The 24,892-nt window shown below is 55.6% G+C and overlaps 11 protein-coding genes across 11 annotated transcripts in view; 4 read left to right on the forward strand and 7 right to left on the reverse strand.

Annotated features, from left to right (window-relative positions):
* The window catches only part of VDBG_01206 (conserved hypothetical protein), a gene marked incomplete at both ends in the record, with an annotated part of 1,030 nt that extends 606 nt beyond the window's left edge, over positions 1-424 (reverse strand). Inside the window, one exon of the mRNA XM_003009477.1 lies at positions 70-424. Coding sequence (XP_003009523.1) covers positions 70-424 — 355 coding nt within the window. The remainder of the gene's footprint in view (positions 1-69) is intronic.
* A 934-nt stretch (positions 425-1,358) lies between these two features.
* Positions 1,359-3,540, forward strand: VDBG_01207 (C6 zinc finger domain-containing protein; the record flags this gene model as incomplete). The annotated part of the gene is made up of 2 exons (XM_003009478.1): positions 1,359-1,420; positions 1,695-3,540. The coding sequence occupies 2 exons, from the start codon at positions 1,359-1,361 to the stop codon at positions 3,538-3,540; spliced, it is 1,908 nt and encodes a 635-aa protein (XP_003009524.1).
* A 254-nt stretch (positions 3,541-3,794) lies between these two features.
* On the reverse strand, positions 3,795-5,256 carry VDBG_01208 (acetylxylan esterase; the record flags this gene model as incomplete). The annotated part of the gene is made up of 6 exons (XM_003009479.1): positions 3,795-3,835; positions 3,897-3,937; positions 4,008-4,180; positions 4,222-4,296; positions 4,356-4,574; positions 4,810-5,256. 6 exons carry the CDS (start codon positions 5,254-5,256, stop codon positions 3,795-3,797), a joined length of 996 nt encoding a protein of 331 aa, XP_003009525.1.
* A 1,758-nt stretch (positions 5,257-7,014) lies between these two features.
* VDBG_01209 (rhamnogalacturonate lyase) lies at positions 7,015-8,821 on the forward strand (the record flags this gene model as incomplete). Its single annotated transcript, XM_003009480.1, has 4 exons — positions 7,015-7,234; positions 7,284-7,673; positions 7,792-7,868; positions 7,919-8,821. The coding sequence occupies 4 exons, from the start codon at positions 7,015-7,017 to the stop codon at positions 8,819-8,821; spliced, it is 1,590 nt and encodes a 529-aa protein (XP_003009526.1).
* Positions 8,822-9,286: 465 nt separating this feature from the next.
* VDBG_01210 (malic acid transport protein) lies at positions 9,287-10,717 on the reverse strand (the record flags this gene model as incomplete). Its single annotated transcript, XM_003009481.1, has 1 exon — positions 9,287-10,717. The coding sequence occupies one exon, from the start codon at positions 10,715-10,717 to the stop codon at positions 9,287-9,289; it is 1,431 nt and encodes a 476-aa protein (XP_003009527.1).
* A 1,387-nt stretch (positions 10,718-12,104) lies between these two features.
* VDBG_01211 (conserved hypothetical protein) lies at positions 12,105-13,025 on the reverse strand (the record flags this gene model as incomplete). Its single annotated transcript, XM_003009482.1, has 1 exon — positions 12,105-13,025. One exon carries the CDS (start codon positions 13,023-13,025, stop codon positions 12,105-12,107), a length of 921 nt encoding a protein of 306 aa, XP_003009528.1.
* A 280-nt stretch (positions 13,026-13,305) lies between these two features.
* On the reverse strand, positions 13,306-14,572 carry VDBG_01212 (norsolorinic acid reductase; the record flags this gene model as incomplete). Its single annotated transcript, XM_003009483.1, has 2 exons — positions 13,306-13,329; positions 13,445-14,572. The coding sequence occupies 2 exons, from the start codon at positions 14,570-14,572 to the stop codon at positions 13,306-13,308; spliced, it is 1,152 nt and encodes a 383-aa protein (XP_003009529.1).
* A 1,258-nt stretch (positions 14,573-15,830) lies between these two features.
* On the reverse strand, positions 15,831-16,496 carry VDBG_01213 (predicted protein; the record flags this gene model as incomplete). Its single annotated transcript, XM_003009484.1, has 2 exons — positions 15,831-16,360; positions 16,424-16,496. The coding sequence occupies 2 exons, from the start codon at positions 16,449-16,451 to the stop codon at positions 16,068-16,070; spliced, it is 321 nt and encodes a 106-aa protein (XP_003009530.1).
* Positions 16,497-17,816: 1,320 nt separating this feature from the next.
* Positions 17,817-18,814, reverse strand: VDBG_01214 (conserved hypothetical protein; the record flags this gene model as incomplete). Its single annotated transcript, XM_003009485.1, has 3 exons — positions 17,817-18,114; positions 18,532-18,623; positions 18,701-18,814. The coding sequence occupies 3 exons, from the start codon at positions 18,812-18,814 to the stop codon at positions 17,817-17,819; spliced, it is 504 nt and encodes a 167-aa protein (XP_003009531.1).
* Positions 18,815-20,904: 2,090 nt separating this feature from the next.
* Positions 20,905-21,834, forward strand: VDBG_01215 (predicted protein; the record flags this gene model as incomplete). Its single annotated transcript, XM_003009486.1, has 3 exons — positions 20,905-20,989; positions 21,268-21,429; positions 21,728-21,834. The coding sequence occupies 3 exons, from the start codon at positions 20,905-20,907 to the stop codon at positions 21,832-21,834; spliced, it is 354 nt and encodes a 117-aa protein (XP_003009532.1).
* An 831-nt stretch (positions 21,835-22,665) lies between these two features.
* Positions 22,666-24,406, forward strand: VDBG_01216 (conserved hypothetical protein; the record flags this gene model as incomplete). The annotated part of the gene is made up of 3 exons (XM_003009487.1): positions 22,666-22,756; positions 22,834-23,588; positions 23,648-24,406. The coding sequence occupies 3 exons, from the start codon at positions 22,666-22,668 to the stop codon at positions 24,404-24,406; spliced, it is 1,605 nt and encodes a 534-aa protein (XP_003009533.1).
* Between the last annotated feature and the right edge of the window lie 486 nt (positions 24,407-24,892).

A 24,892-nucleotide genomic window follows, 5' to 3' on the forward strand; every position in this document is an offset into this window, starting at 1 on the left:
TACGGGCATCGATTCTTCAAGTCTCTTCTACCAGTCGAGTACAAGGCCAGGAACAGCTCTCTAGATCACATGGAACTCGCATTCGAAAGGATTCCCGGACGGCAAGGTGGGCTAGTGTTAAAATTCCAGCGTGCACTACCGGAGGCGCGAGGCTTTGAAACTGGGGCAAGAAAAAGTCCACGATCCACTCGAGGTAGTCCCAGAGCTCCTCACAGCTATCGTCGCCGTCATTCATGATGGCGAGGGCCTTTTGAAAGGCTGCGGTGGCTGAGGGGGAGTCCTTGAAGTAGTCCGCCCATACGGCGATCCTGAATCGCTTACCATTCATACGGACACCAAGGTCGAAGCCGTCATCTCCCATGGACCAGCTCCCAATCTCATACGAAGGCTCGTCTGTGGTGGCGTCTTCGCAAGGCGAAGACATTTTCTGCCTGTTACGACAGCCAACCGCTTTCGAATTGAACAAGAATGGAGAAGAAAGCGAAGCAAGCGGACGAGGCAGCAAGGCTAGTATGCTGTCAGGTGTTGAGTGGTCAGATGCTGGATTGGAGTGCGAATGGAAGGATGTTTGTTTGAGGAAGAGAGTCTGATAAAGCCAAAAAAATTGGACCTGCGTCTCAAACATGGCAGCTCAAAGCTCAAAGCTGCCAAAGAGTTGGCCCAGTCCTGGTGTTGTCGTACATGATTGAGTGATGCAATCGAGATGAATCGGTTCATTTTCCGCCAGGAGAGGGTTCGGTGTCGAACGTGGGGTAATATGGCGGCCCGGTGGGGGAACGGCAAGGCGGCGCGATGACGATGAGTTGGCTTATCTTGATGGGTAGCAGTGGCATGCATTTCAGTGCTCTTCGCTGTCAGATCGACTTGTTCCTCTTGACAGTCTCCATTTGGCATCGGCAGAAACGAGGGAACGTCGGCCAGGAGATGATGCCCGGCGATTTGGACAAGCTACCTTGCTGGCCCGCTCGCCAATGCGACGGCGGTCAGCGTTTCTTGAGCTCTCCCTGACATGGGCACTGAAGAACATGGCCGCTCAACCACCTTTGTCACTGTATTCTAGGGGTACAATTCTCCATCTCCAGCCTCCAGGTGCTGGAGCCAGGACCCACATCATCGACCGCGACGCGGGGTAACCTGGTTCGGTTCGGTCTTGTCCGCTGGGCTGAGAATTTCCATCCTCATCCAGACACCACATACCACAGTGCTGTCTCCATGGCGCCGCGCCGGCCACCATGGAAGCTGATGAGCTCACAGATGGGGAATCATCTCGACGGCCTAGAAAGAAGCGCATTCCGGTAAGGCTCTCGCGACTGTTGAGCCATACTCCACGAGCGTAGGCTTTGGAGCACGACATCAGGATGGTGGAGCGAACTGACATGGGTCTTCATAGAAAGCCTGCGGTGCATGTCGCCAATCCAAGGTACGATTCCGTATTGATTCTTCGAAAGTTTTACTAATTAAATATAAGGTGAAATGCGATGGGCAACGCCCCTGCTCACGGTTCGGACCATCCCAACTCGATCATCTCTTTCTGACTGGCTGACGAATGTGACAGATGCCACAGCCTTCGAAAGGTCTGTACGTTCACTGAGCGGCCAAAGGACGCGAACGAAATGTACGTTGAGATCATATTGTCGCCGGACAAAATGCTGTTGGAAATGGAGAAGCGAGCTGACAGGGGCATTTCCGAGTAGAAGGATCGAAGACCTGGAGAGGGAGATCGGGTCGTTGAAGGAAAGACTCGAGAAACGACCGGAAGCGGGCATATGGCAAGCCATTCCAGCATCTCAGTCCTCCCCCTCGGCTACGCAGATGCCCATCCAGTATCGATCGCCAGATCAGGTCAGAGGTCCCGAGAATCCCATCAGCACGCACACGTCTCCCGCAACCGTTATTAATCCCCCAACCCTGAGAAGTTTACCGCGTCAACCAACAGGTTCGAGCTCTGGATCCCCCAATGTGTCGCTCTTACAACCGCCTCTAACGCAGGGGCATAAGAGAAAGCGCACACATTTCGAGATGGGCGCGGTCGCTATACCCGACTTGGTTGAAGCAGGCCTACTTACGGACCAGGATGCCACTTCATATTGGGCAGCCTTCTTCTCTGGATGCGACCGGTTCGTCCCTGTGTTTGATCCCCGATTCGACTCGATGGAATCCATTCGTTCTCGAAGCAGTCTGTTGTTCGGTGCCATCTGCTCCGTAGGCTGCCGAGTGATCAATGGAGCAGACTCGCGTCAATGGCATGTCCTCAGTTTTCAGACCCAACGAATGCTGAACGCTGCGATCACCACACCAACAGAGGCCACACCAGAAACGATACAAGCACTCCTTGTCCGAGCCTGCTATGTGAACGAGCGCTCTCTGTTAATCGCCATCGCGACGCGCATGGCCTTCGAAGTGGGCCTGCCTGAAGCCTACGACGCGATGAGCGCTCACTGCGTAGCCAAGAACACCCCGCGTATGGACACGATTGACGATCCATCGCAGGCCGATGTTGTTCTTATGCGTAAGGCCCGGACGTGGCTCCACCTGTTAGTCATGGGCCACATTCTCCATGTTGATGCTGGTGATCTCCCGGCGTTCCGGTTCCGAGGTGCTGCTCGAAGGTCCAGGATCCTGTTGGAAAGCCCCTGCTCAAACGACATGGATCTCTATTTGTTTTCACAAGTGGAGCTCAACGCCCTCCGGGCAAATATATACAACAGTCTCTCGCAATGCGCCGACGCCGACGAAGAAGATATCATGGAGATGGTGCGAGATGCCAAGATTGATATTGAGGTTTGGTTCAATGATTGGACGCGCATCTATGAGCAGCGTAGGCCCCAGATGCCCTGGCTTCAGCCAAACCTCATCGTTCAGCGTCACTGGGCCGATAGTATGGCACTCTGCCGCGCTGTCCGCGCATCAGGGGTCGAGAATGTGCGCGCCATGTCTCAAACCCAGAAAACGATTCTTCTGATGGCGAAGGCTTCGCTCAAGCAGCATCTCGAAGTCATCCTGATGGAGCCCCGCCACTACCTCTCCGGGCTGCGTTTTGCAATGGATTTCGTCTGGGCGAAGAATGCTTTCTGCTTTCTCTTGCTACTGAAGTTGTCTCTCTTGCTCCCCGATGATGGAGATCAACAATCAAGTCAGGATTTGGTTGAAAAGGGGAGAATCCTTCTAGGCGAACTAAGGAATGCCAATGGTGGCCGTGGTGAAGGGAGCAAGGCAAGTGCGAGCAGCCTGTACCTGCAGCTCGTTCAAGCCAGCATCGAGAAGTATCATCACGCTCTGCGAAAGGACGGTGGTCCACGAACAGGGGAGCCTTCGCTCCCGGCCACTATACAAATGGAGCAAAGCCGAGCCGACGGGCAGACAGAGCTCGAGTCTTTTGTTCCAGAGCAGTTCGTCTTTGAGTGGGACTTCCCGGGTCTGACCTTTTTCTCTTCCCCCCTTACCGAGACCGGGTGGCTCGACGACTTTTTGGCCGGTGGGCTGGACAGCAACGATGAATTCTTCGGCACGGGATGGCCCTCGGTAGACTTTTCATTCTAGGCTGGAGAAAACTAAATCTAGTCTCGTTTTTTCAACATGACTGGTGTAAGACTATCGGTACTTGATGCCATATCAGAAGGTTTTGTGACCTTTAGAGTGTTTAACGATAACCTAAGTAGTAGTGGCCTAGGACATATCCATTACAATAGATCGTCGCTTTGATATGTCACTATGGATATCTTTAAAGGCACTGGTGGAACCCTAAAATCACACAAGTAATCAGCAAACGAGTCAACCTCAGCCATCGAATAATCTTACAGTTGTTCTGGACCTGGCAAGTCCAAGGGCTTTCGCACTGTTCATGAATTAGCCACGCTGTCACCAATCGCAAACAGCAACATCAAGAGAATACTTACAACTGTTGGGCCGCTCCAGTTCTGGCCACCGCACTGGCCCCCTGTGTGGTAGTAAAACTGTCAGCATTTCTACTCCAACAGACACCCGGGACAGGGAGTGAGGTTGCTTACAGCGCTTTTGAGGTGCTTGCCCGGAGGCCGTAGTGGTCGGCCGAGCTGTCGTCGTGACGGCGGTAGTGAGGGTGGCAATGGTGGTCGGCACTGGTGGGGCCACTGTCGACGTGGTCGTCGACCTCGTTGTGCTTGTAGGGCCTGCTGTCGATGTCGCGGGGGTCTTGAGGCTGCTATGAGTGACTGAGGATCACTTGAGACGGGCCAAACCTACCGTGAAACCAAACCATTTCAGATCCTCATCGAAAAACACATCAATGCTGTGGCTGACACCGACACCAAGGATTCCCTATGCTTCCTGTCAGCTTGTATCCGAAAGTGATGATTGTCGAGTACAGGGAGGTATACCTCCAGGTTGGGACCGAAGACGTATTTGTTGTAGGGGCTCCGCGGGAAGTTAGAAATAGTCTGTTGGGGGGTTGTCGAGTATCCAAAGATACCAGCCCACTGCTTGATGGTCTCGTAGTAGTTCTGGGGAAACACCACCGCGTCCTGGTCACCGTGATAAACCTGCATGCGCGGGCGACGGCCAGTGTAACCAGGCGCCATAGCACGAGCGATGGCGGCCTAGTGCTCCGGAGTTGTGATGGACTGGCCGTTCGCACAAGTGCTGTTCCAGCCCGCTTCGGTGGTGCCGTAAGAGAAGCAGCCGGCGGGGACGCCAGCATAAGCAATACCAGCCTGGAAAAGGTCGGGGTATGTGGCAGCCATAACGTTCTTCATATGATCAGCGTTCAATAATTTCACAGGGAACAGCTCACGAAATCTACCCGTTAATCAGGGTGGCTGGCGGAGAACTCACCGTCATCATAGCTCCGGACGAAATGCCAGTCACAAACACTCGGCTGGCGTCAGCACCATATTGAGCGGTGACGTACTTGACCATGTTGGCGATCGAGTCACTGTTACCGCCAGCTCCTCGAGTCAGCGTCTTCTGCGACGAGACATCCCAGCAGTTGCTTGCAGTGTATGCGGTGCTCGGGTAGATGACGATATAGCCATAAGTCTCAGAGAGACGAGCCCAGTTGGAGCCTTGATAGTAGGCCTGCGCATTGCCTGAGCACCAGTGAATTCCGACGACGATGGCGGGGTTGGGCGCAAGGTTGTTGGGGACCCATAGGTACATCTTGGTATTCGTCGGGTTGGCACCGAAGCCAGTCACCTCGGAGAAAGTCGCTCGAGGAACGATCTCCGCTGCCAGACAGAGCTGGCAGAAGGCGAGGAAAAGCATGTACACGCGTGAAAGCATCGTGGCGAGGCGAATTGATCAGCCCAGGCTTGTCAGTTGATTGGAACAGAGATTCTAAAGTCTGGTACCGAGGATCGGAAAAAAGCCAAGGGGGAACAGGACGTTCATCACTTATAAATGCACATTTTCTCGGAAGCTGAACGTCCATCGTCCAGGATATAGCGATGTGGTGGCTTTTCAACGGTCCTTGTCAGGTAGATCTGCAGGTGGAGGCTATGCACTGGCAGCGGCGCCATAATCCCCGCGGTTCGGACCGTCACCTTCCGCTTCATCGTTGGCACCTACATCAAGAAGTAACGGCCCCGGACTTCATGTCTTGATTGATAAATCTCCCCGGGTTTCTTTTCATCACGGTGCCACTCGAGGCCGTTGCCTACTCATGCATCGGCGCCAAGCCGCACTAGCGAGGCATGGTACGATACGTAGCCTATTTGAAGTCTGAAGGTTCTACAGTACAGAATAACGAGGCTTTCGATTCCTGTTTTCAGACTTTGCGCATAGAAAGCTGAGGCAATATACTTTCAACCATTGTACCCAGCAGCCCTCATGACACATGCATGGTGCTGCTTTTGAATTATTTGACTGGGCGTCATACGAAGTATTGAAAACATGAGTGGTAGCTCATCCCAGGCTGCGTACTTCGATTATTTGCAGCAATTGTATCATTATAACGACTTGAGCCTCTAAGCTAGTTGGAAAGGGTCATTCTTACCTACTTACGGCTTGCTTCCACGCCATCTGACAGCTCGATTGGCTCGCTTACAGCCAACAACTTTGGCCCTTTCTCGGATCACAAGTCCGGCCAGCAAACTCACTAGACTTGTGGATTGTCATACATCTGATCTTCATCCAATCACCAGCAAGCTTCCTGACCATGTGCCACCCACTGCCGCCCACGGCACTTCAGCTGTTGTGTTGCACGAGCTGACAGCCCTAAGAGCCTCAAGCTTTTGGCCAATAGCTGAACAAGATTCCGACTTGGCATCATCTGTTCATATTTCACCTCTAAGAACATGACTGTGTTTGTGTTCGAAGGAGAGTCTGTCTCGTTCTGGCCTTCGTTCTGAGACGAATAGCGAATAAATTGGAGGGAAAAGGAACCATGAGGATTGAATTGACAGTTCATAAAACCAACATGCACATCTTGAAACTTCGTAAGGCTTCTAGCGACACCTCTTGCAACTCGTAATAGGAGAGGCGCCGTCGCTTTCTAGCAGACACGATAAGAAATGCCTCTAGCATTGGTCATTATGTAGAGGGGATTGAACAGATATCAAAAGCGCACTTCCGCCAAAATAACATCATCAGCCATCTATCTCCGAACTTGCGCGAATGCGCGTCCTTTGATTGCGTACCTCGGTTGGGACTTCACGAGGGTATCCTGACGCCATCGCAGGCACTGATAGCAGACCGCACGCAATATTTTTTGGGGGCCCCCTCTCTCCACTGATATGGCGCAATGCACTGGAATTCCGATTGAATCCCTGCTCGAAAAGCGGCAATTCGCAGTTGATGCAGGATGTGCAATCATTGCGTTGGGCTAAAGGCTAGAGCAGCCAACCAGGTCTTCGCCCGATGATGCCATTCCCGGTTCTCGGCACTCTGGGAAGTCCTCGCGACATCGTACACCGAGCAGACAACAAATGCCATCGCCTTCGGCAGCTCCTGATATGGGTATAAAGGATCGGATCTTGGCTCGTAGACTATCCCAAGAGGCGTCGAACAGGCTCAATCACAGTGATCAAGTTCTGTAGAACGATGTACACCTCGAAGCTTTCCCTGTGGGCGCTGGCCGGATCCCTTGCCGCCGTTGCAGGCAAGGGTCCATTCCTGGAGTCCTTGAACGACGGCACTTGGGTTATTGGTAACGATTTCTGGAATGTTACACAAGGTCCGGTCTACGCGACAAAGCTCTTCTGGCAGGGTGTCCCTGGCGCAGATCTTGTCGGTTCCGCCGTAGGCCACTACACTGGTTATGGTATGTAATTATTTTCTTGGCCACCAAGTGCCTAAGCCGGAGCTAACAGGGCAGTCGACAGACGGGGAATCCAACCTCCGTTACACCAACGCGACGATTGCTGCACGTGGTACACACTTCATCGACGTCAGCTTCACTGCGCCCGCTGGAGATCTTCACTGGGTCATCTTTGACGACCTCTCCGGCGCGTACCAGTATTTTGTCAACCGTGCCCTGCCGAACATCAGCATTTTGCGAACACTCTGGCGGCTGGCGCCGGAGTACTTCACCCATGGCCGCACTCATCTCAAGGATGAGCCCTTGCCGATTTCGATCCTGTATGCAAAGTCGACCATGTTCCAGGATGAGACTTGCAGCTTGCAGCCGGTCATCATCCACCAGTACGACTGGTCCACGCCGTCAAGAGACCGCGACTCTTATGGTGTCTACGGATCTCGTGGTTGGTCCTGGTAGATCACCCTCCACCGAATACTACTATCAGTGACATCTCAGCCAGACACTCACCGTGCATCGCGAGAGCAAGACCGGCGATGCTGTTCAGCTGAACGTCGTGCAAGATACGTCGCATTTCCGTGTCGGTCAAAAGACAACTCAGCCCGTGGGTAAGGTCTGGGGTCCCTGGCTTTGGTACCTGGTGAGTGATCCGACACACCACTCTCGGTTAACTCAAATTGACTGGGTCAGAACAACGGAAGCATCCCAGATGTCCAGAAGAAGCGTGCCAAGGAGCTGAAGCACTTCCCCTACAAATGGCTTGACGATGCCGCCTACCACCAGAGGGGCGGCATCGAGGGTACTCTGCTACTGTCCGACGGCCGCCCCGCATCGAAGGCTGCCGTCTTCCTCGGTGACAGTGACACGTCAATCCGTCCCTCGATCCAAGGGACCAACTACTACTACACGACTTACACCAACGATAAGGGACGCTTCTCCTTTGATGACGTACGCACTGGCTCCTATGGCCTTATTGCGTACTCGAATGGTAACAGACTGGCCGACGTGTACACCAACTTTACAAAGTCTGGCATTACCGTAACTAAGGACAAGACCCTCATCCTCGGTCGCCTGAAATGGAACGTGGCGGATCGCGCGAAGCGAATCTTCCAAGTCGGCGAATTTGATAAGAAGGCCCTTGGCTTCAAAAACGGGGGCCTGCCTTACCAGCACGGCGTCACTGAGGACAGTCCTGCCAACCTTACATTCATCGTTGGCAAGTCAAAGACTTCGGACTGGTACTATGCTTCATCGGCCATTGGAAAGTGGACCATCGAGTTTGAAGTCTCGGCTGCGGATATCGCGACCAACAAGACAGCGATACTGAGTGTGTCTCTGGCTGGTTGCTCTCAGAGCGGAGCGCTCAACGTCGATGTGAATGGCCAGGACTACGGTACCTTGAGCAAGGACAACCTCACTAGCGATCCGGCGCTTTACCGTTCTGGAAAGACATCTGGAGAGTGGCGGTTCATTCAGTACAGAGTTGAACCGGGTGTTCTGGTCGAAGGTGTGAACAAGGTGGGCTTCAGTGTGACGCGTTACACTAAGTGGAGGGGATTCCTTTGGGACAGCATCATTCTTGAATGGGAGTAGTACGGTAGCAAAGTAGAGTAGATGGCCTGTCTAGCCAGTGGAAAGAAATTCTAAGTCAGACATTTTATTCGTTCTGCTTTAGAGTGCTTGGATTGAGAGACTGAAATTGAGGATGGAGTCAAAGGTCAGTCACCGTCCCCGCCAGATTCCCGTTGCTGAACAAGCGATCCGACAGTGCGAGTGGATAAACAATTCTAATTACGACGACTCTGATGCACTCTTTCAGTGAAATATGAAGTCTACGATTGGTATTCATTCGGACGACTAGCAAGTGTGAGTAACATGCTTCTGTCATGCATGCATACATCCCCTGCGCAGATCTCCTGAAGGGGACAACTATAACGCAGAAACAGGTGAACGGTTAGGGAATTTGCTTGCGTATGACTTGAATTTCCATCAATTTGTGGCGGCAAGGCTTTGAAACACAACACGTATTGAGTGATACTTCAATATGAATAACGAAAATCAAGGGCCTTCTGACCTTGGTGGCCTGACCTCGCCCTCAGTCCACCTTCCAGCAAGCTTCTTCTCGTCATGCCTTCGGTTGACCTCCTCAACGCCCAGGTCCTTCCCTACTGCAAGCAAGTCCCGGTTCCACAGAGCTCTGATATGGCAGAAGGCGCAAAGCAGCCAAAGAGCAACCAGCACGACAGTCAATGCCGAACCAAATGCACGGAGACCAGTGCTCTCGAGAGAATCGCCCAACTGAATGGACGCGATGGCGAGGCCAGCATTCGGAAAAACAAAGGCCCACCACTGCAATGTGAAGTTCATTCGACGGACAACGCGAATAATAGATACGGATGTAAGTGCGGAGAACCATAGGGCGACAAGCCAGACAAACATCGCCGCAGCGACGGAGCAGGACCGCCACACGTCACCGACATCGATATTCGTGACACCCAGAAAGCCGTCGGGCAGAGCAGTCTGCGCTTGCTTTCCAAGGCCGATGAGCCCGCTGCAAGTGTACGCCGCAGGGCCAACGGAGACGTACATGCCTGGCCGAGTCGATGGCGGAGGCATGTTGTTCGCGATGAGGCGAGTGAGATAGACGACGTAGATGAAGATGGCGAGAATCCAGCCGAGGCCCTGGCCCATTATACCTGCGACGATGATTTGCACGGCGCTGTTTTGGTCCTGTGTCTCGGCAATATTTGCGGCCAGGGTACCAGAGATGAGAAAGGGGTATGCGGGAAGAATCCAAGCTGGGACGGCATCCGAGAGTGCCAACTTCTCAACCTCGAAAATGACGTGATACTCAAATACGGCTACGATAAGAGCACACGCCATATATATCCAGAACACCACCCTTAGAGCCGATACCAGCCACGGCCCCGAGTCCGGGACGCCGTAGACTGTTGCTCCGTTCAGAATCAGGGCAATCGAGACCCAGAATGACCCGAAGAAGAATGACTCGGAGGGATGGTGGAGTGACGTGGTCAGCGCTCGGGGCTTGAAGGTGAAGCGAATGGCGATAAGAACGGTAAAGCAGACGAAGAGGACGAGGGTTGTGATGAAGAATATTTTGCCAATGGCCGTCAAGCCGGGGAACGTATAAGGTTGGACGCTGATGAGAGAGGCCAGGGAGCCCGTCGACATTGTTGTAGGAAACCACGCCCAAGTAACGCGCATGGCGCGCTCGCTGAATGACAGAGGCTCTTTGGGACGGTTGAAAAATGGCTTGCGGTCCTTCTGGTCGGCTTTCCGTGAGGAGTCCTTGCCACTCTCGAGATCGGCATCGGCGGAACTGGCCGGCCCATTCAGGGTGTCTTGATCGCGATCTTGTGCGGCAAGTCTGTCCCGTTTAATTGTCTCTCCATAGCCAGTTGTTGTCACATTCGCATCTTCCCGATCGTGCGCCCCGGGATCCTTCTCTGTACCGTCACCGCGAAGCATTTTGAGGGCGAAGAATCGATGCTTTTGCACTGTTGCTGTTCAAGTCCACGCTGGTAAGGATTCGATTTCCGATATCGAATCGTGGCCAATGCTATGGGGACGCCACGCGGTGATATCGAGGGAAGTGGTTGGGACCTGTTCAGATGCGCCACCAAGACGGCCAGTAGGTGAAGGGTTACCATTGCCTATAAACTTCTCCGCCCGCCATACTGGTTTCTTCCCTGCCATACCAAGCTTGACAAGATTGAAGGGCCTTGAGTCGAGCGACCGCGCGTAGTCTTGGCTAATGACATCGGAGGCCCACAGTTCTGCTGAGAATGCAACGGCCAAGCACTTTGCGTCCCCAGTTTAGGTTGGAGAGGCGCCGGGGATTGGGCTGTATTGACGAGACAATAGCTTGGAAAGGTGACGTCTGCCGCGGTGCCGAGAGTCCGGGTGCCGGCGCCAAGGCGGTTGGGACCCGTCTTTTTGGCTCGGCTTTTTTTGTCATCTGGACGTCAAAATCCCAGGATGTATTGCGACAGTAATCACCATACAACGCCTCCGAAGGCAAAGCTTCTTGATGGTGAGAACTCATCGCTGGGGGCCTTGACTCAGGCCTCTAGTGAACAGGCAGTCAGTTTCCCTGCCACCAAGAAAAATGATCTCAGACACCCAGGACTGTGGTTGTAAGAGCCAGTCTATGATTTTCATGTTGCTCCAACCTGAAATTTGAACGTGGTCGATGGCATCGCACATGTGGCCGCCGCTCGTGCCATGACGCTACGACTTGATAGTCCATGTCCTGACACTGCCCGCACCCATGAGCTATGGGAAACACATCGCTTTGGAGCCGTCTTTTCAGCTGCTCCTAAAAGCTAGATTGCTGTTGAAAGCCGTCGTTCGCGACGCAGGAGAAAAGCCTGCTAAGTCGTTGGCACTTCAGCTCATCATTGATTCTTTTGTTCCAAGAGATCCCATTTCATCATTGAGGCATGAGTCGTACCCCAGAGAATTTACAAGGCGACCTCCGAGGCTCCAGTTCTGGACGTAGAGGCAAGCACAAAACTCGTCAGCCGTCATGCTTTCCACGTCCACATGACCCGTGTACTTGAATGACAATGTTGACAAGAACAGGTATTTCGAAGAAACTGCCGACATCGGCTTATAGTTTTCCGCATTGTCAGGTACATATCGAACTAGACCACTTTGCAAACAAGATAGATGCTACAGGCCATTGATAAACATCACTTGAGGACAGAGAAATACATCTTAGAGTTACAATAGAGATAACCTGATTGTTTGTCGTTTCGTTTGTTCAGACATATTCAACTTTGCTAGCGCGAGATCAGAATAAGAAGCTCTTAAGCACCCATAACTCATACACCGGCCGACTCTCACGAATAATTCAGCACCCTGGGAATCGCAGTCTCTCGAGCCCCCGTCGCGTCCTCCAGGCATTCGTGCCCGCCTGTAGCTCAACACACCCGTATAGCAACCACGCCCACTTCTTCACAAAGCCCGCCGTAAGCTCCCACCCATGGGGCGACCACGGATCGGACCACACAATGGCAGACGCACCATCCTCCAACCCCCTCTTAGCTCCTGCTGCATCCACATAGTCCCGACACAGTTCGTCCTCGTCGACCGCATCCTCGCCGTGGGCTTGTATAGTCCGCAGGAAATTATCGCGCATCCGCGGGCAGGGAAACAGATCAATCCAGGGGTGGTGTTCCACCGCCAGCTGCAGCACCGTCGGCCACAGATTTGCGGGCATTGCGTCCAGCGACCACGTCCGCGGCCCTTGCATGTTGTACGGCGAGATGGAGTCGTCGTCAAGCCAGCTGTCATCGAAACTGAGAATCGTCGTGACGCGCGCCATGGCCAGGAAGACGTTGCATCGCACCGTGTCCTCGAGGTGGATCATGTTGGGCGCTCCGAGGAAGTCGTTGCGTGCAAGCTCGGCGAACCTCGTGAGCATTTCGCGGTTCTCCGCCTTGCCCAACATGCAGGCTGGGGCCGGTAACGTTTTGCGTAGTGTTCTAACGGCGTTGCGAGGGATTTCCTGTATGTCGCTGTCGAGACTTGGAGTCTGGGTGGCCGCCTGCTTCTTCTCCTCCTCCTTGAGCTTCTGTCGCCGTGCGCGCTGGTTGATGCGGTTCTGAAGGCGGCGGCGCTTGGCTTGTGCCGTGACGCCTGACCAGTCCTCTTCGACGTTGCAGAGGTGATTCCGCTGGGGCAGAATTGGGATCACGCCAGGCGCCCTTGCGTCGATCATGAAGAGGCCTTCATCACTGGGTGGTGTTGCTGAGCTCGTGTTTGCGGCCATCGTTGTAGATTGCTAGGTATGAGTGACAAGAAGGAGAAGGTCCGGGGATGCCCATGGAAGACCATCCTATCCCACATTCGCACCGCTCAGCGCTTCGTACGGAGTTAGTGAGCGATTCATGCGGGGTTTGGCGCGCTACGGCATGCCCGTCACAGCAATCGGTGTTGCAGTAGCGTCGGTCCATGCCTGTCGGTACGTGCCGAGGGCCAGCCAGGGGCATCAGTTTTGATACGAAATATTGATCAAATTATGAACATCACGGCATTTCTATATCCAAAGGTCATGTCATCGAATTCCAAGCCTGCTATTTGCCTCATTCAAGCCCCACAACTACAGCCGGTCTGTACTCATCGATGCCTTGCCACGAATTTCTATCTGGTCAACAACAATCTCATGCTCAAAGGGGAAGTATAACGTACATCATCCTTGGAGGGTGCATCCAACCAAGTCGTCATCTGCAAATGAGTTTGGTGGGCAAAAGTGAGCTTGGTGCTGTAAGGATCCTTGTCAAAGAGGAACGTGTTCGGGAACAGCGGGTTAAAGGCCGCGGCAGCGTGTAAGTCCCCGATATCCTCCTTGGACAGCTCGACCTCGATCGCGGCAGGGATGGCCTTGATATGCTCGACCGACTGCACGCCCACAATGGGGAAAACGTAGGTCGACTGGTGGAAGAGGTAGGCCAGCGCGACCTGCTGGAAGGTGACGTTCTTCTCCCGGGCCAAGCGCTCGATGACTTCGGACACGGGCACGTCGAAGCTATTGGGGCCGTAGCCCTTGGGCGCCTCGTCGTCGTCGGCCATGGCCTGGCGCTGTGCCGCCGTCGTCAGCTGTCCGCCGCCCAGCGACGCCCAGGACACGATGCCCATGCCCTGGTCTTCGCACATGGGGATGATCTCGGCCTCCATGTCGCGGAACGCCGCATTCCAGCGGCCCTGGTACACGGAGAAGGGCGTCAGCCCGTTGCGGCGCGCAAACTCGTTGGCCTTGACGACGATCCACGCCGGCGTGTCCGATACGCCCAGATACAGCACCTGCCTCGCCATGACGAGGGCGTGCAGGTGCGTCATGACCTCCTCGACCGACGTCGAAAAGTCCCACCAGTGCAAGTACAGCACGTCAATGTAGTCAGTCCGCAGCTTCTTCAGGCTGGCCTTGACCGAGAGGTGCATGCTCTTGGCCGATGCGCCGGTAAAGTTGCTCTGTATCGGCTCGCCCTCGCGGTTGTGGTATCGGTATACGGACGTAAACTTGGTCGCGATGACCATCTGGTCGCGCACGCCACGCTTCTCCATCCATTCACCAATGAGCTGTTCTGACTCTTCTCCATTGTAGCTGCTTGCCGTGTCGATGAAGTTGCCGCCGAGATCGTAGAAGGCGTCGAGAAGGCCAAACGCGTCGGTGCTCGTGCCGAAGAGCTCGCTCCATGAGTTTCCGATGGAGATGCCGCCCAGGGCGATCGGGCTGACCTTGACGCCGGCTGTAGGGCTCAAGGGGCGATGCCAGCCGAGGGAAGTCTTGGGTTTGGAGGGTGAAGCAAAGAAGGACATCTTTGAAGTGGGTATAGGAGTGTAGTAAGTGAACTCTGAGTGAGGATTACTGTGGCTATGAAGCTCCTCGAATTCCAAAAGTGACCATCTTTATACCTGCCATCGATGTGTCCTGAATGCTCCCCATTGCAACTTGATGCTACCAAAGCGACTTGATGACATTGAAGCTCCTTAACTCCGGTCATAACCCCTTCTCCACCCAGGTTCACAAAGCGCTACCCCTCCGATGGCGTTTATAGCATGTCGCTGAACTCACGGCGCTAATGCAACCTGATGACAGCCATGACGTCGGCCAATCAATTTGACCCGTGAGTATTTGTAGCTTGGGCATGCTCAGTAAACGGAGACGATCCGGCCCTGTGTCGAGCTTTATTTCGATCTAGGTGAATATTTTGAGCCACGGAGACTTCCTCCTCATCTTGTTGGAGCGCTCATCGACATTTGTGTCCTGCTCTGGGGCGTATCCACAGCTAAAGCAATGGGATTCTCCGCATCAGCCCGTCGACGAAGACGTCTTGGCGCGTGAAGCGGAAGTTTCCGGTCCTCTGCCGTAAAGCTCAACTGTGGAATCTGTCTGATGGTATGGTGTCTGCTGATAGTAGGGACAAAAATTTCTTGTCCCAAGCAGAGTCTTGTCGGCGCCGCAGGGCGAACATCCTATGCGCTCTCGTACGCCATCGTCTATCCGGTTCTTTGGGCATGGTTTCGTGGTCGTGTTGCAACAGGGTTGCTTCTGACGCCGCGGGAAGAGCCGTGACGTGGACAGCGAGGACCGCTGAGACGACCGAGGTACTGAATCGGACTCGTACACGTAACATATCTGTCTGCATTCATAAGCATCATGCTCTTCTGAGTCACTACTGGGTTGCCTTAACAAGCTGACGCAGTCCTTATCTTATTAGCAATCAGAAGGCTCTAGGCCCGTTCAAGGACTGACGGCGACGAAAGAAATGTTTTGGTAGGCTTGAACGCTTCTGAGGCACCAATGCCACTCAACAGAGGCTTGTTACTTTTTCTTTGAAGAATATGTCGCATAGATATACGGCCATGTGATGTAAATATGGTTCGGGGGAAGGGCCCCATAATATGAAGCGACCTGTATGAAGGAGGTGTCTGACAAAGATTGAGCTATGAAGAAATTTGATAAGAGTGTATGGCGATACCTTGGCACTCAAGACCAGTCAGAGTAGAAACGCGCCTGTCAACGTGCATCCCATCGCTGCCCATGATCAGCTTGCAGCACAGAACCAAGTAACGCGACCAAGGAAAAGGGTATACGAAGAAATAGAAAGACCAAGCGAAGACCAAGCGACGCTCATGCGTCTCCGGAGCATAACCTCATCCTCCTGCCACCACATATTAATCTTCCCGTCTGGCCTCCGGCTGCTCTCCAACCGAGGTTGACGCTACCGCCCTCACGCATGGAAAGAGAAAAAACGAGAAAGAAAAAGGGTCAGAGCTCCTTCGTGGTGTCCGTTCGGCGTCGCCGCGAGCCCTACTCGATGCGGTTCCTCCAGCGCGCAAACACGAGGCGGAAGAAGCTCCCAATGAGCACGACCGAGACGACAGACTGCACGCCGCCGAGGACGATCCAGGCCCTGTCGACGCCCTTGGTCTGACCCCAGCCCTCGTAGCCGCGGTAGATGACGAAGAGGCTGTATGAGGTGAGCGACTGCAGGAGCAGCAGAGCACCGAAGACGGCGAGGTCCGAGGTCGTGATCTGGGGTGTGTTGGACGGGCGCTCGTTGGCCCAAGAGAAGGAGGGCGAGGAGGCGGACAGGGACGAGGCTGTGGGGCATGTGAGTGGGCGGCGCTGGAATGATGTGAGGATCGCGAGAGGGCGAGCGGTACCTCGGTGGTTCTGCTTCTTCTCGTCCATTGTGGCGATCGGTTGTGAGGACTCGTCTGGCGGGGTTAGGAGCGCGGCGCGTGATGTGGAGGATAGGTCTTGAAAGGTCAAGAGCAGCGTCCAGAAACGAAAAACAAAAAAAAAGCAGCCGAAGACGGTGAGCTATCTCGGGCACGGCAGCTCGTTAGGTTAAGGTTCGCCTTGGGGCTAGGTCGACGGGCTGGCCACGGGGTTTTGAGTTTGGCAGGGCTGGGGGGGGCAGATCACGAGGCAGAGCGAAACGGCGGGCTCGCGTGATGATATCTGTTGAACGGCCTTTCTTGCTACCTACCACTGGTAGCCTACCTAGGTAGGTAAGATACGGTAGCTTACCCAAGGTACCTAGGTAGGGACTGAACGGGCTGCCATCTCATCAACGATCGACGGCCGATGGTCGGAAGTGTCGGAAGTACCTGCCTGCACATGCTGCCCATCTTGGCACTGGCACTGCACTTGCGCTTGCCATGACCATCCGGTACATGGCGCTTCCTGTCACCATTCATCGTAAGATTCGAATAGTAGGCAGGAAGCATGTGGCAGGAAGCGGGAAGCAGGTGGTAGGCGGGCAGGTGCGGCGGGCAGGCTCGGTTTCGCGGCAGGCGTGTGGGTCAGGCCACCACCCAACCTGATCGAGCTACCCTCCAAGTAGTGCAGGTTGTTCGACGTCATCAGGTGATGGGCCATGTGGCGTCCAATGAGTCGACGCGCTGGAGGACAAGGCACCCGTGCTTGCCGTGACAGCGCGCGCATTTTGGCTGCGAGGCTAACGGCAGGGCAGGTTCGACGCCCAATGCCGCTCGCGACTTGGTGCCGTATGGGTTCGTGGTGGTAGGGCTGCGGGGGTTGATTGGGTTCAGCCCGCCCCCCCCCCGCCCCCCTCTCCAGTGGCCTTCAGCAGCTTCTCAGTTTCTCAGTGGGAGGAAAGCCTGGCCGGCCCCTGTCCCCGGTGAGTGAGTCAGCCCCCTCCTCGGTTCCGACCTGCCATTTGGCGAGCTCCATTTTGCTGTGCAATGCGCGTGGTGTTTTTCAAGGCCATTCGTCTGGCTGCTTGGTAGCGTCCGTAGATCGGACGATGCATTGCGTTTCGTTCAGTCACCAGGAGATTTTCCCGCCGCCGCTCGGGGATAGCGGATTCGCCGAGGGACCCGTTCGCCATCTTCATGCATTGGGTCGGGGGATTCGAACCCAACGTCGTTGGCTGTCAGCATGAGAGATCGACGGAATCGACTGCGGTCCGAGATGCTCCGTGAGCTGTCGAGCATGGGCGCCGTCAGACTAGACATCCTCTTGCAGGAGTGCGTTTGGGCGAGTCGCTCAGTCCGACCAGTCCGAATCAATCCCAGAACCCTACATCTCCTAGCCCACCCTCTGTTTACACGATACCATCAAGTTCGACTCCAACGCCTCGCGGACCATGTCACGGGTTTCCATACCCGAACTGCCGGTCGTGGGAAACGATACAGCGCAGCCGTTGCAGCATCGAGGAATGGCGACGTGAATTCTCCGAGGACGAACAGATGGACCAAGACGAACGCAGCATCGCGGGCTGCTTGTTCGCGACCCGTGGTCGTTATCGTCGTCGCCACTCTTCAAGCCCGTCACCACGCCCTGAACACGTCTCTGCTTGGCCACGTCAGCGCCGTGTGGAGTGAGGCTGTAGCACAGGATACCGAAGTCGGCCAGATACCAGGGGAAGCGGCAGAAGATGTGGGACAATCCGGTTTGCACGCCGTGTACAACAATGTCGAGAAAAAAGCACGCTGGCGAGCTTTGGCATTGTCTGGCTCGGTACATATCCAGGATCAGCACCGGCTTGTTGGACTGAGTCCGTCGTGGTCTCTGCCGTCATCGCCTGCATGGTCATTGTTTGGTGACCCTTGAACATACCCGAGTGAGGAAGGGCTCACCAAACGCACCATTGTGTTGAGCTGGCGTGCCGTCTCAGTGGATCGAAAGATCGTCCGGTAGTGTTTCGTTTCCATCGCCCTTGCGAACTACGAGCTTGCCCTCCTATCACCGTAGCTCATAACGACCTCGCCCCCGAGTTCACTGGCCACGTTGACAAGCTGACCGGGTGAGTACGGCCAACTTTGCCAGGCCCTTCTGGTTCTCTTTCTCCCAACGGAGGATTGCGGCCGCCACATCTTCCACCATCGGCAGCGACTGGAGCAGACCATTGTAATGGTAGGCACGAGTTTGGGCGTCTGTAAGGTCCAGAGTTGCTTCACGACTTCTCTGACCTCGATCGGCTTGCGCACAGTCATGGTCGTGATCTCGATGGTCGACCCGAGGGACACCATCTTGCCCTCGCTGCGGATCGTCAACTTTGTCACGGCAACTTTGGTGGCAGGCATGCTAGCAGTCGGAGACGTGGAGAGAGACAACAGGGCGCCGGATAGACCTCAGTCCAGGTCTTCCCTGCCACCAGAAGAAGAAGGGGTCGGCGCCGTGGCAAGGTAGCTGTACGTTTCATGACGGACGGCAAAACCCAAACCCCAGAATTGTAAGAAAATGATTTGACGATGCCCGATGATGCCGCTGACTTGGCTGTCGGTGTACGTCTTTTCGAAATTGTGACCGAAGCCCTTGTGCTCACTGGGCCGATTAGCTCGGTCGTTTTGGTTCCCTAGCGACCAAATAGCTCAGGCGCGCCAACGACCTCCATCGTCATATGAAGGGCATCAGTGTATTTGTTGCTGTACTGGGATTAACAAATGGAGGGAGCTTGCGGATCACGTTTCGGCCGGTGACGATATCCCTTAATCTAAGGTCGAAGAAGGGATTCGTAAAAGGATAAGCAACGCGCAAACAAAGGCTCCAGGCGACTGGCGGGGCGGGGAGCTGCACTCTGAGAGGTTTAACTCAGCCCAGAGTCTTTCTGCAACGGTTGATGTGACGTCGGCCTTGGAGGGTCCCTAAGGTGGGCTACCCGGGTCAGCGATCGCAGGTGTTACTTTGAGTGCTTCGATCCAGTTCCAGGACAACAAGTGTTTGACGTCAGTTATGCTAGCCGTGTGCAGGGGGGAAGTGGTAAGGTTCGCCACATATCGGCGAGTACTCAACTACCATGGTACTAGACTGATGCAAGTCGTTTGCTGGCTTGTGTTGCCTATATTGTGAAGCAAAGTAGCTCTGGTCGCTGTTATCAACCGAATTAAGGACGGCAGCACAACCGAGTGGCATGTGTAACGTGCTCAACGGTTCCCCTTCTTCCCACTTACATGCAGCCAGTGTAGGCTACTGGACATGTAAGAAAAGCTTGAGTACCTTGACGAAGTACTGGAACTGACGTGAGAACTGGCGTCAGAAGCAGGTCTGTGACCCTCCGAGTCAGAATCATCTTCCCAACAAAGGTAGATAGCCATAGAGTCTACTTGAATTGATTGCGCGTCGTTGGTGCCGTCACTGGTTTCCCCCTTAGGAGGTCCAACTAGCACGTGTGACGGACATATCCAACAGCCGGGAATACGTGGAAGCAGTTGGCTTAGCAGTCTTCCTACGGAGCTGAATACCACATTCATGCATATCTCATTGGCCCCTGACGAAAGGTTGGCCAACGAGTGGAAGGAGGTGCACACCATCTCCGCCTTCCAATACCATTCTCAATGTCGTGTCTGTGCTAGAAGAGAATGGCGGGAGGTGTGGCGACACCTAATGATGGAGCGGCATGCAGGGCAAAACCTCCAGCGACAGGCTTTGGTGCGACTCGGCGGAGGGTCGGCTATTCTGAGGAAGAGCCATATCAGTCCTGTTGTCCGGCCGTAATCGAACCAATCCAGAGATACAACATGAACAAGAACCTAATACTGTCAGATTCATGGTGGCCGCGCCATAATAGTTTCATCAAGTATTACTGACAAACACGAAGCACTGGACTAGGTCTGTAAGATACGGCGTCACTATACGGCAGCGCCATGTGTCATGGAGAAGAGGAGCTCGGGGTCCACCTTGGCCGATAATTGTTAGCATTTACTTGGAAGAAGCGCAACCGGGCCTCCGGATAACCTTCGGCCGGGGGCTCCGGCTGGTGGAGGCGCCGCAAGACAACGGCCCGGCCGGCAGATACAGATGCTGCCCACGGCGATTGGACGGCTTGCGCCGCGCAGCCTCTTAAGCGGAAATTCTTACGGGCCGTGCCACCTTACTGCCGCCTGCCAAGTCTGGCGCAGCGTGAGACGCGGGGTCAGCGGCGAAGAGAGGGAGCTTTCCTCGTGCGCCGAAGGAAGGATACGGCAGCCGTTCCTATGCCGTCGAAGTGGCCTCATTACAGCGTGGACGGTAATTCACCGGTATGGGGATTGGGACAGGTACAGTCTTGTGCAAGGGGGGAACACTTCCATTTCTGACTCTCTGGCCTGTTGAAGAGTAGTCGACATGATTACACAAGTTGTTGTAGGGAAGCATGAAATCGCGTGGTCGAACCGACGCTGAGAGAAGGCCCAAGATGCCTTTTGCGCTGGTAGTCGTATTTCTGAAGATGCCAGTGTTGACGAAGGCCGTGGTCTTGTCAGGTAGCATTGCCCTCGAAAGTGAGAATGCCAAATGAGTCCTCAGGGGCAAATATGGTGAAAGAAGCCGTGAACAGCGTAGTAAACCGCTGGCGATCGCTTCCAGAAGAAGGGGGAGGGGGAGACGCCGAAAGATGCGACGAACATGACAGGCGGCTAAACTCCAGGTCCGCCAACCTTGAGGGCCGTTGACTTGGGACGGCGGACACAGACAAACACATGACACCCACTTTTCACTGCATGCCGACTGGCAGACATCGGTCGAGCTCGAGATAAACAGTACCGATAAGATTGCACAGACGGCGGGCGGCCCCAGCACATGACAGCGACAGGGGTCGAAGTGCGGGCACAGCAAATCGGCACCAAGCAGATTCCGGCAGCTCGATTGCGGTCACCAGGATGTGGGATCTCGTCATTCGCGGGCAACCGTCGGAGTGGCGCTCAAGCGGCAAAACGGGCAGGTGAGCGAGAGGCAGCAGAGGGCCGACGACGGCTTGGAAAGGGGACCCGCGATGAGCCTCACGTCATTATTGGTCGCGATGAGGAGGCGATGGCGAGCTCGCTGGAGGAGTCGACCGACTGGGTTGTCGGTCGGGTGTCGGCTGGTCTACCGGCTGGGCGTTATTTCGACTGACCAGGTGATTGTTCTGAATGATGATGCTGTTTCACGGCTCACGATGAATACCCGAGTATTGGAGAGTAGACAGATTTCTTTGTGAAGAGTCAGATCATCATGAGTGCCACAACACTCAACAACAGGTCGTCTAGAGGTAGACAAACAAATTCGAGGACACTCGGGTAGGCCGGGGATAGCAACCCAGCGGAGACGAAGAACAACAAGCGACCCCAAAGGGCGTGCTGATTGATAAAATGATGATCCACAGACTAGGCATCATGCTTAAAAACAAGGGTATCTCGGCCTCCTCCCCATACCCTGCCTACTGCATAGGAAACAGAGCAGAAGAGGGGAACAACGCCGGCCCAGAACATGGTGATCTCTCGTCTCTTGCCCCTTTCGCCACGACGCCCCCCCCAAGCCCTGGCCGGGCTCCCCCCGCCTCATTGCCATGTCGACAGGGCCGGCATGGCGCAAACGCCCACCTTCTCGAGTTGTTCCACGCGGAATAGAGGCGACGCAGGCACAGGGCGGGGAGCGGAGACTAAGCAGTTAGCCATCCGCACATAAGCCTCTGTTGATTTGCCAATGCGATTCTGCCCATGCGTGGTACCATGTGAGCTAACGCGCCAAGCCGTTTCCCTCCTACCCCATCCGTCCATAGCGGCGTGGTATTCTTGGCGATATCCCATGTCGACATCGCCGCCGCCGACCCAACACACACACGCACACACACACAAACAGACAGTCACCACAGACACACAGGCACCCGCAGAGCAAAACCCAGGACCGGAGGTGGACGGGTGGGCGGGGGACTTTGGATAATCCCACCTTGGGAGCTGCCAGATTGAGCTTCTCGCGCCTGGGTCCTCCCGACAGGCATGAGCGTGCAATGGAGCCCTCCCCTTCCCACACCCCCCCCCCCTCCCGTTTCTAGGCATCACCAGCCAAGCGGAGGGAAGGAGAGCTTTCTCATAAATATCGGAGGATCTGCGCTCCTCGAATCTCGCGCTGCTCTTGCCCCCTCACCCCCTCCGACCACCAGACAAGCCCTCCGCAAGGTCAACCCTCAACCCTCACCATGCGCTACAACACCATTGCTGGCGCGGTCCTGACCGCTGCCTCTGCCGTCATCGGCAAGGAGATTGCCAAGGACGAGGCCCTCGCTGCTGGTAAGAGACTGCCTCTCTTGTGGTGCCTCTGGTGTGGTCAGCTTCTTATGGGCCTGCGAGACTAACCCTCGACACAGAGTTCTACGACAATGGCGCGCTCCACGAGCACATCATGGCCGAGAAGCTCTCCTTCTGGCAGGGCGAACAGGCCGCCGGTCTGCTCGACTCGACCAAGTGGCCCCGCCTCAACTACACCAAGTGTGTCAACGGCAAGGCCGAGGCCGTCAAGGGGGACCCCCTCCACACCTTCCGGTGCAAGAACATCGACCTCTACGACTTTGTCAACCACGCCGAGCTCGGCTCCCCCGGCTCGGACGTGCAGCTCCGCACCGGCTCGGGCTCGTGGGGCTGGGTCCACGAGGAGTCGGGCCGTGAGTTCGTCGCCAACGGCCAGTACGACGGCACCTCGTTCATCGAGATCCTGCCCGAGGGCAAGATCAAGGTGCTCGGCTTCCTGCCGGCCGTCGTGCCCGCCGCCGCGCGCTCCCTGTGGAAGGAGGTCCGCCGCTACAAGAACTACATTGTCGTCGGCTCCGAGCTCGAGGGCCACGGCGTCCAGATCTTCGACCTCACCAAGCTGCTCGACATTGAGCTCAAGGCTGGCGACAAGCCCGTCCGCTTCGGCAAGGCCGACCTCACCGGTTGGTTCAACGACCTGCCCATCGGCTCGTCTCACAACGTCGTCATCAACGAGGAGGCCGGCTACGGCGCCTCGGTCGGCTCGCGCCCGCGCAACGAGAGCGCCCTCGGCGGCTTCATCTTCTTCGACTTGAAGGACCCCTCCAAGCCCGTCAAGCTCGGCATTGCCAAGGACGACGGCTACGTCCACGACGTGAGTCACCTCGCCCCCTAGGCTGCTGTGATTGCCGTCTTGCTAACCCCCCTTCGCAGGCTGAGTGCCTCATCTACCGTGGCCCCGACTCGCGCTACGACGGCCGCGACATCTGCTACGCCTACAACGAGGACTCGCTGACCATCTACGACGTCACCGACAAGTCCAAGCCCCTGATCGTCTCGATCACCAGCTACACGGGCGTCCAGTACACCCACCAGGGCGCCGTCCTTGACAAGAAGTGGCAGCAGTACCTGATCCTCGACGACGAGTACGATGAGGTCGGCCGCACCGGCCCCCACGTCGGGCCCGCCATCGACGGCTACCCCGTCACCTACATCTGGGACATCTCGGACCTCGAGGCGCCCAAGCAGACGGGTCTCTACAAGGGCACGGTCCGCTCCGTCGACCACAACCAGTACGTCAACAAGTACGACGGCCTCGTCTACCAGTCCAACTACGGCGCCGGCCTGCGCGTCTACGACGTGTCGTCCATCCCCGAGGACCCCACCGGCGACTCGGTCTGCGAGGTCGCCTACTTTGACATTTACCCCGAGGACGACTCGGCCCCCGGCGGCGGCAACCCGGCCTTTGTCGGCTCGTGGTCCTCGTACGCCGAGTTCCCCTCGGGCTACGTCTGGATCAACACCATCGAGCGCGGCGGCTACCTCGTCAAGGTGACCAAGCGCGAGAAGTGCAAGCCCAAGACGTGCAACGCCGACAACTGCCTGCGCGCCCTGCGGCGCCAACTCGGTCGCCGGCCGCCTCGAGGAATCGCAGGAGTTCTGCGCCGGCTTCCTCGACGGCTGGGAGGCTGACGTCAAGGTCGTCCCCAGCTACGCCTCGTCCGCCTGCGGCCAGAACGTCATCTCCCGCGTCTCCTCCGCTTGCTCGTGCCTGCCCACCCCGACCGGCGCCACGACGACCATCACCTCGACCGCCGTCGCCACGACCACTGTCGAGCCCCCCGTCTCGAGCGCCGTCTCGAGCGCCCCCCAGCCCTCCGAGACTGACGACACGTGCGAGGAATAAGCGTGCCGCCCGTGTACAGGATGTGTAGTTTGATGCGAGACTGGCAGCTCTTGTGTGTGTGCCTGGTAGGCCGGTGTGTTACTCGAGTTAGACGATAATGAAGTACTATACCTATCTGTCAAGCCACGCCAGACTCTGCATCTCTTCCATGCCTTTCCCAAACGGGTGATCAATTGTGTTCTTGCGGTGTTCCAATATGACGTGATGCTTGTATTCGTAGCTAACAATGGTACAGATATAGTCAGATAGTGAGTAAAGTGACGGAAAACCCA

This window comes from Verticillium alfalfae, genomic scaffold (assembly GCF_000150825.1).
Source record: "Verticillium alfalfae VaMs.102 supercont1.1 genomic scaffold, whole genome shotgun sequence".
NCBI classification, from domain to species: Eukaryota; Fungi; Ascomycota; class Sordariomycetes; order Glomerellales; family Plectosphaerellaceae; genus Verticillium; species Verticillium alfalfae.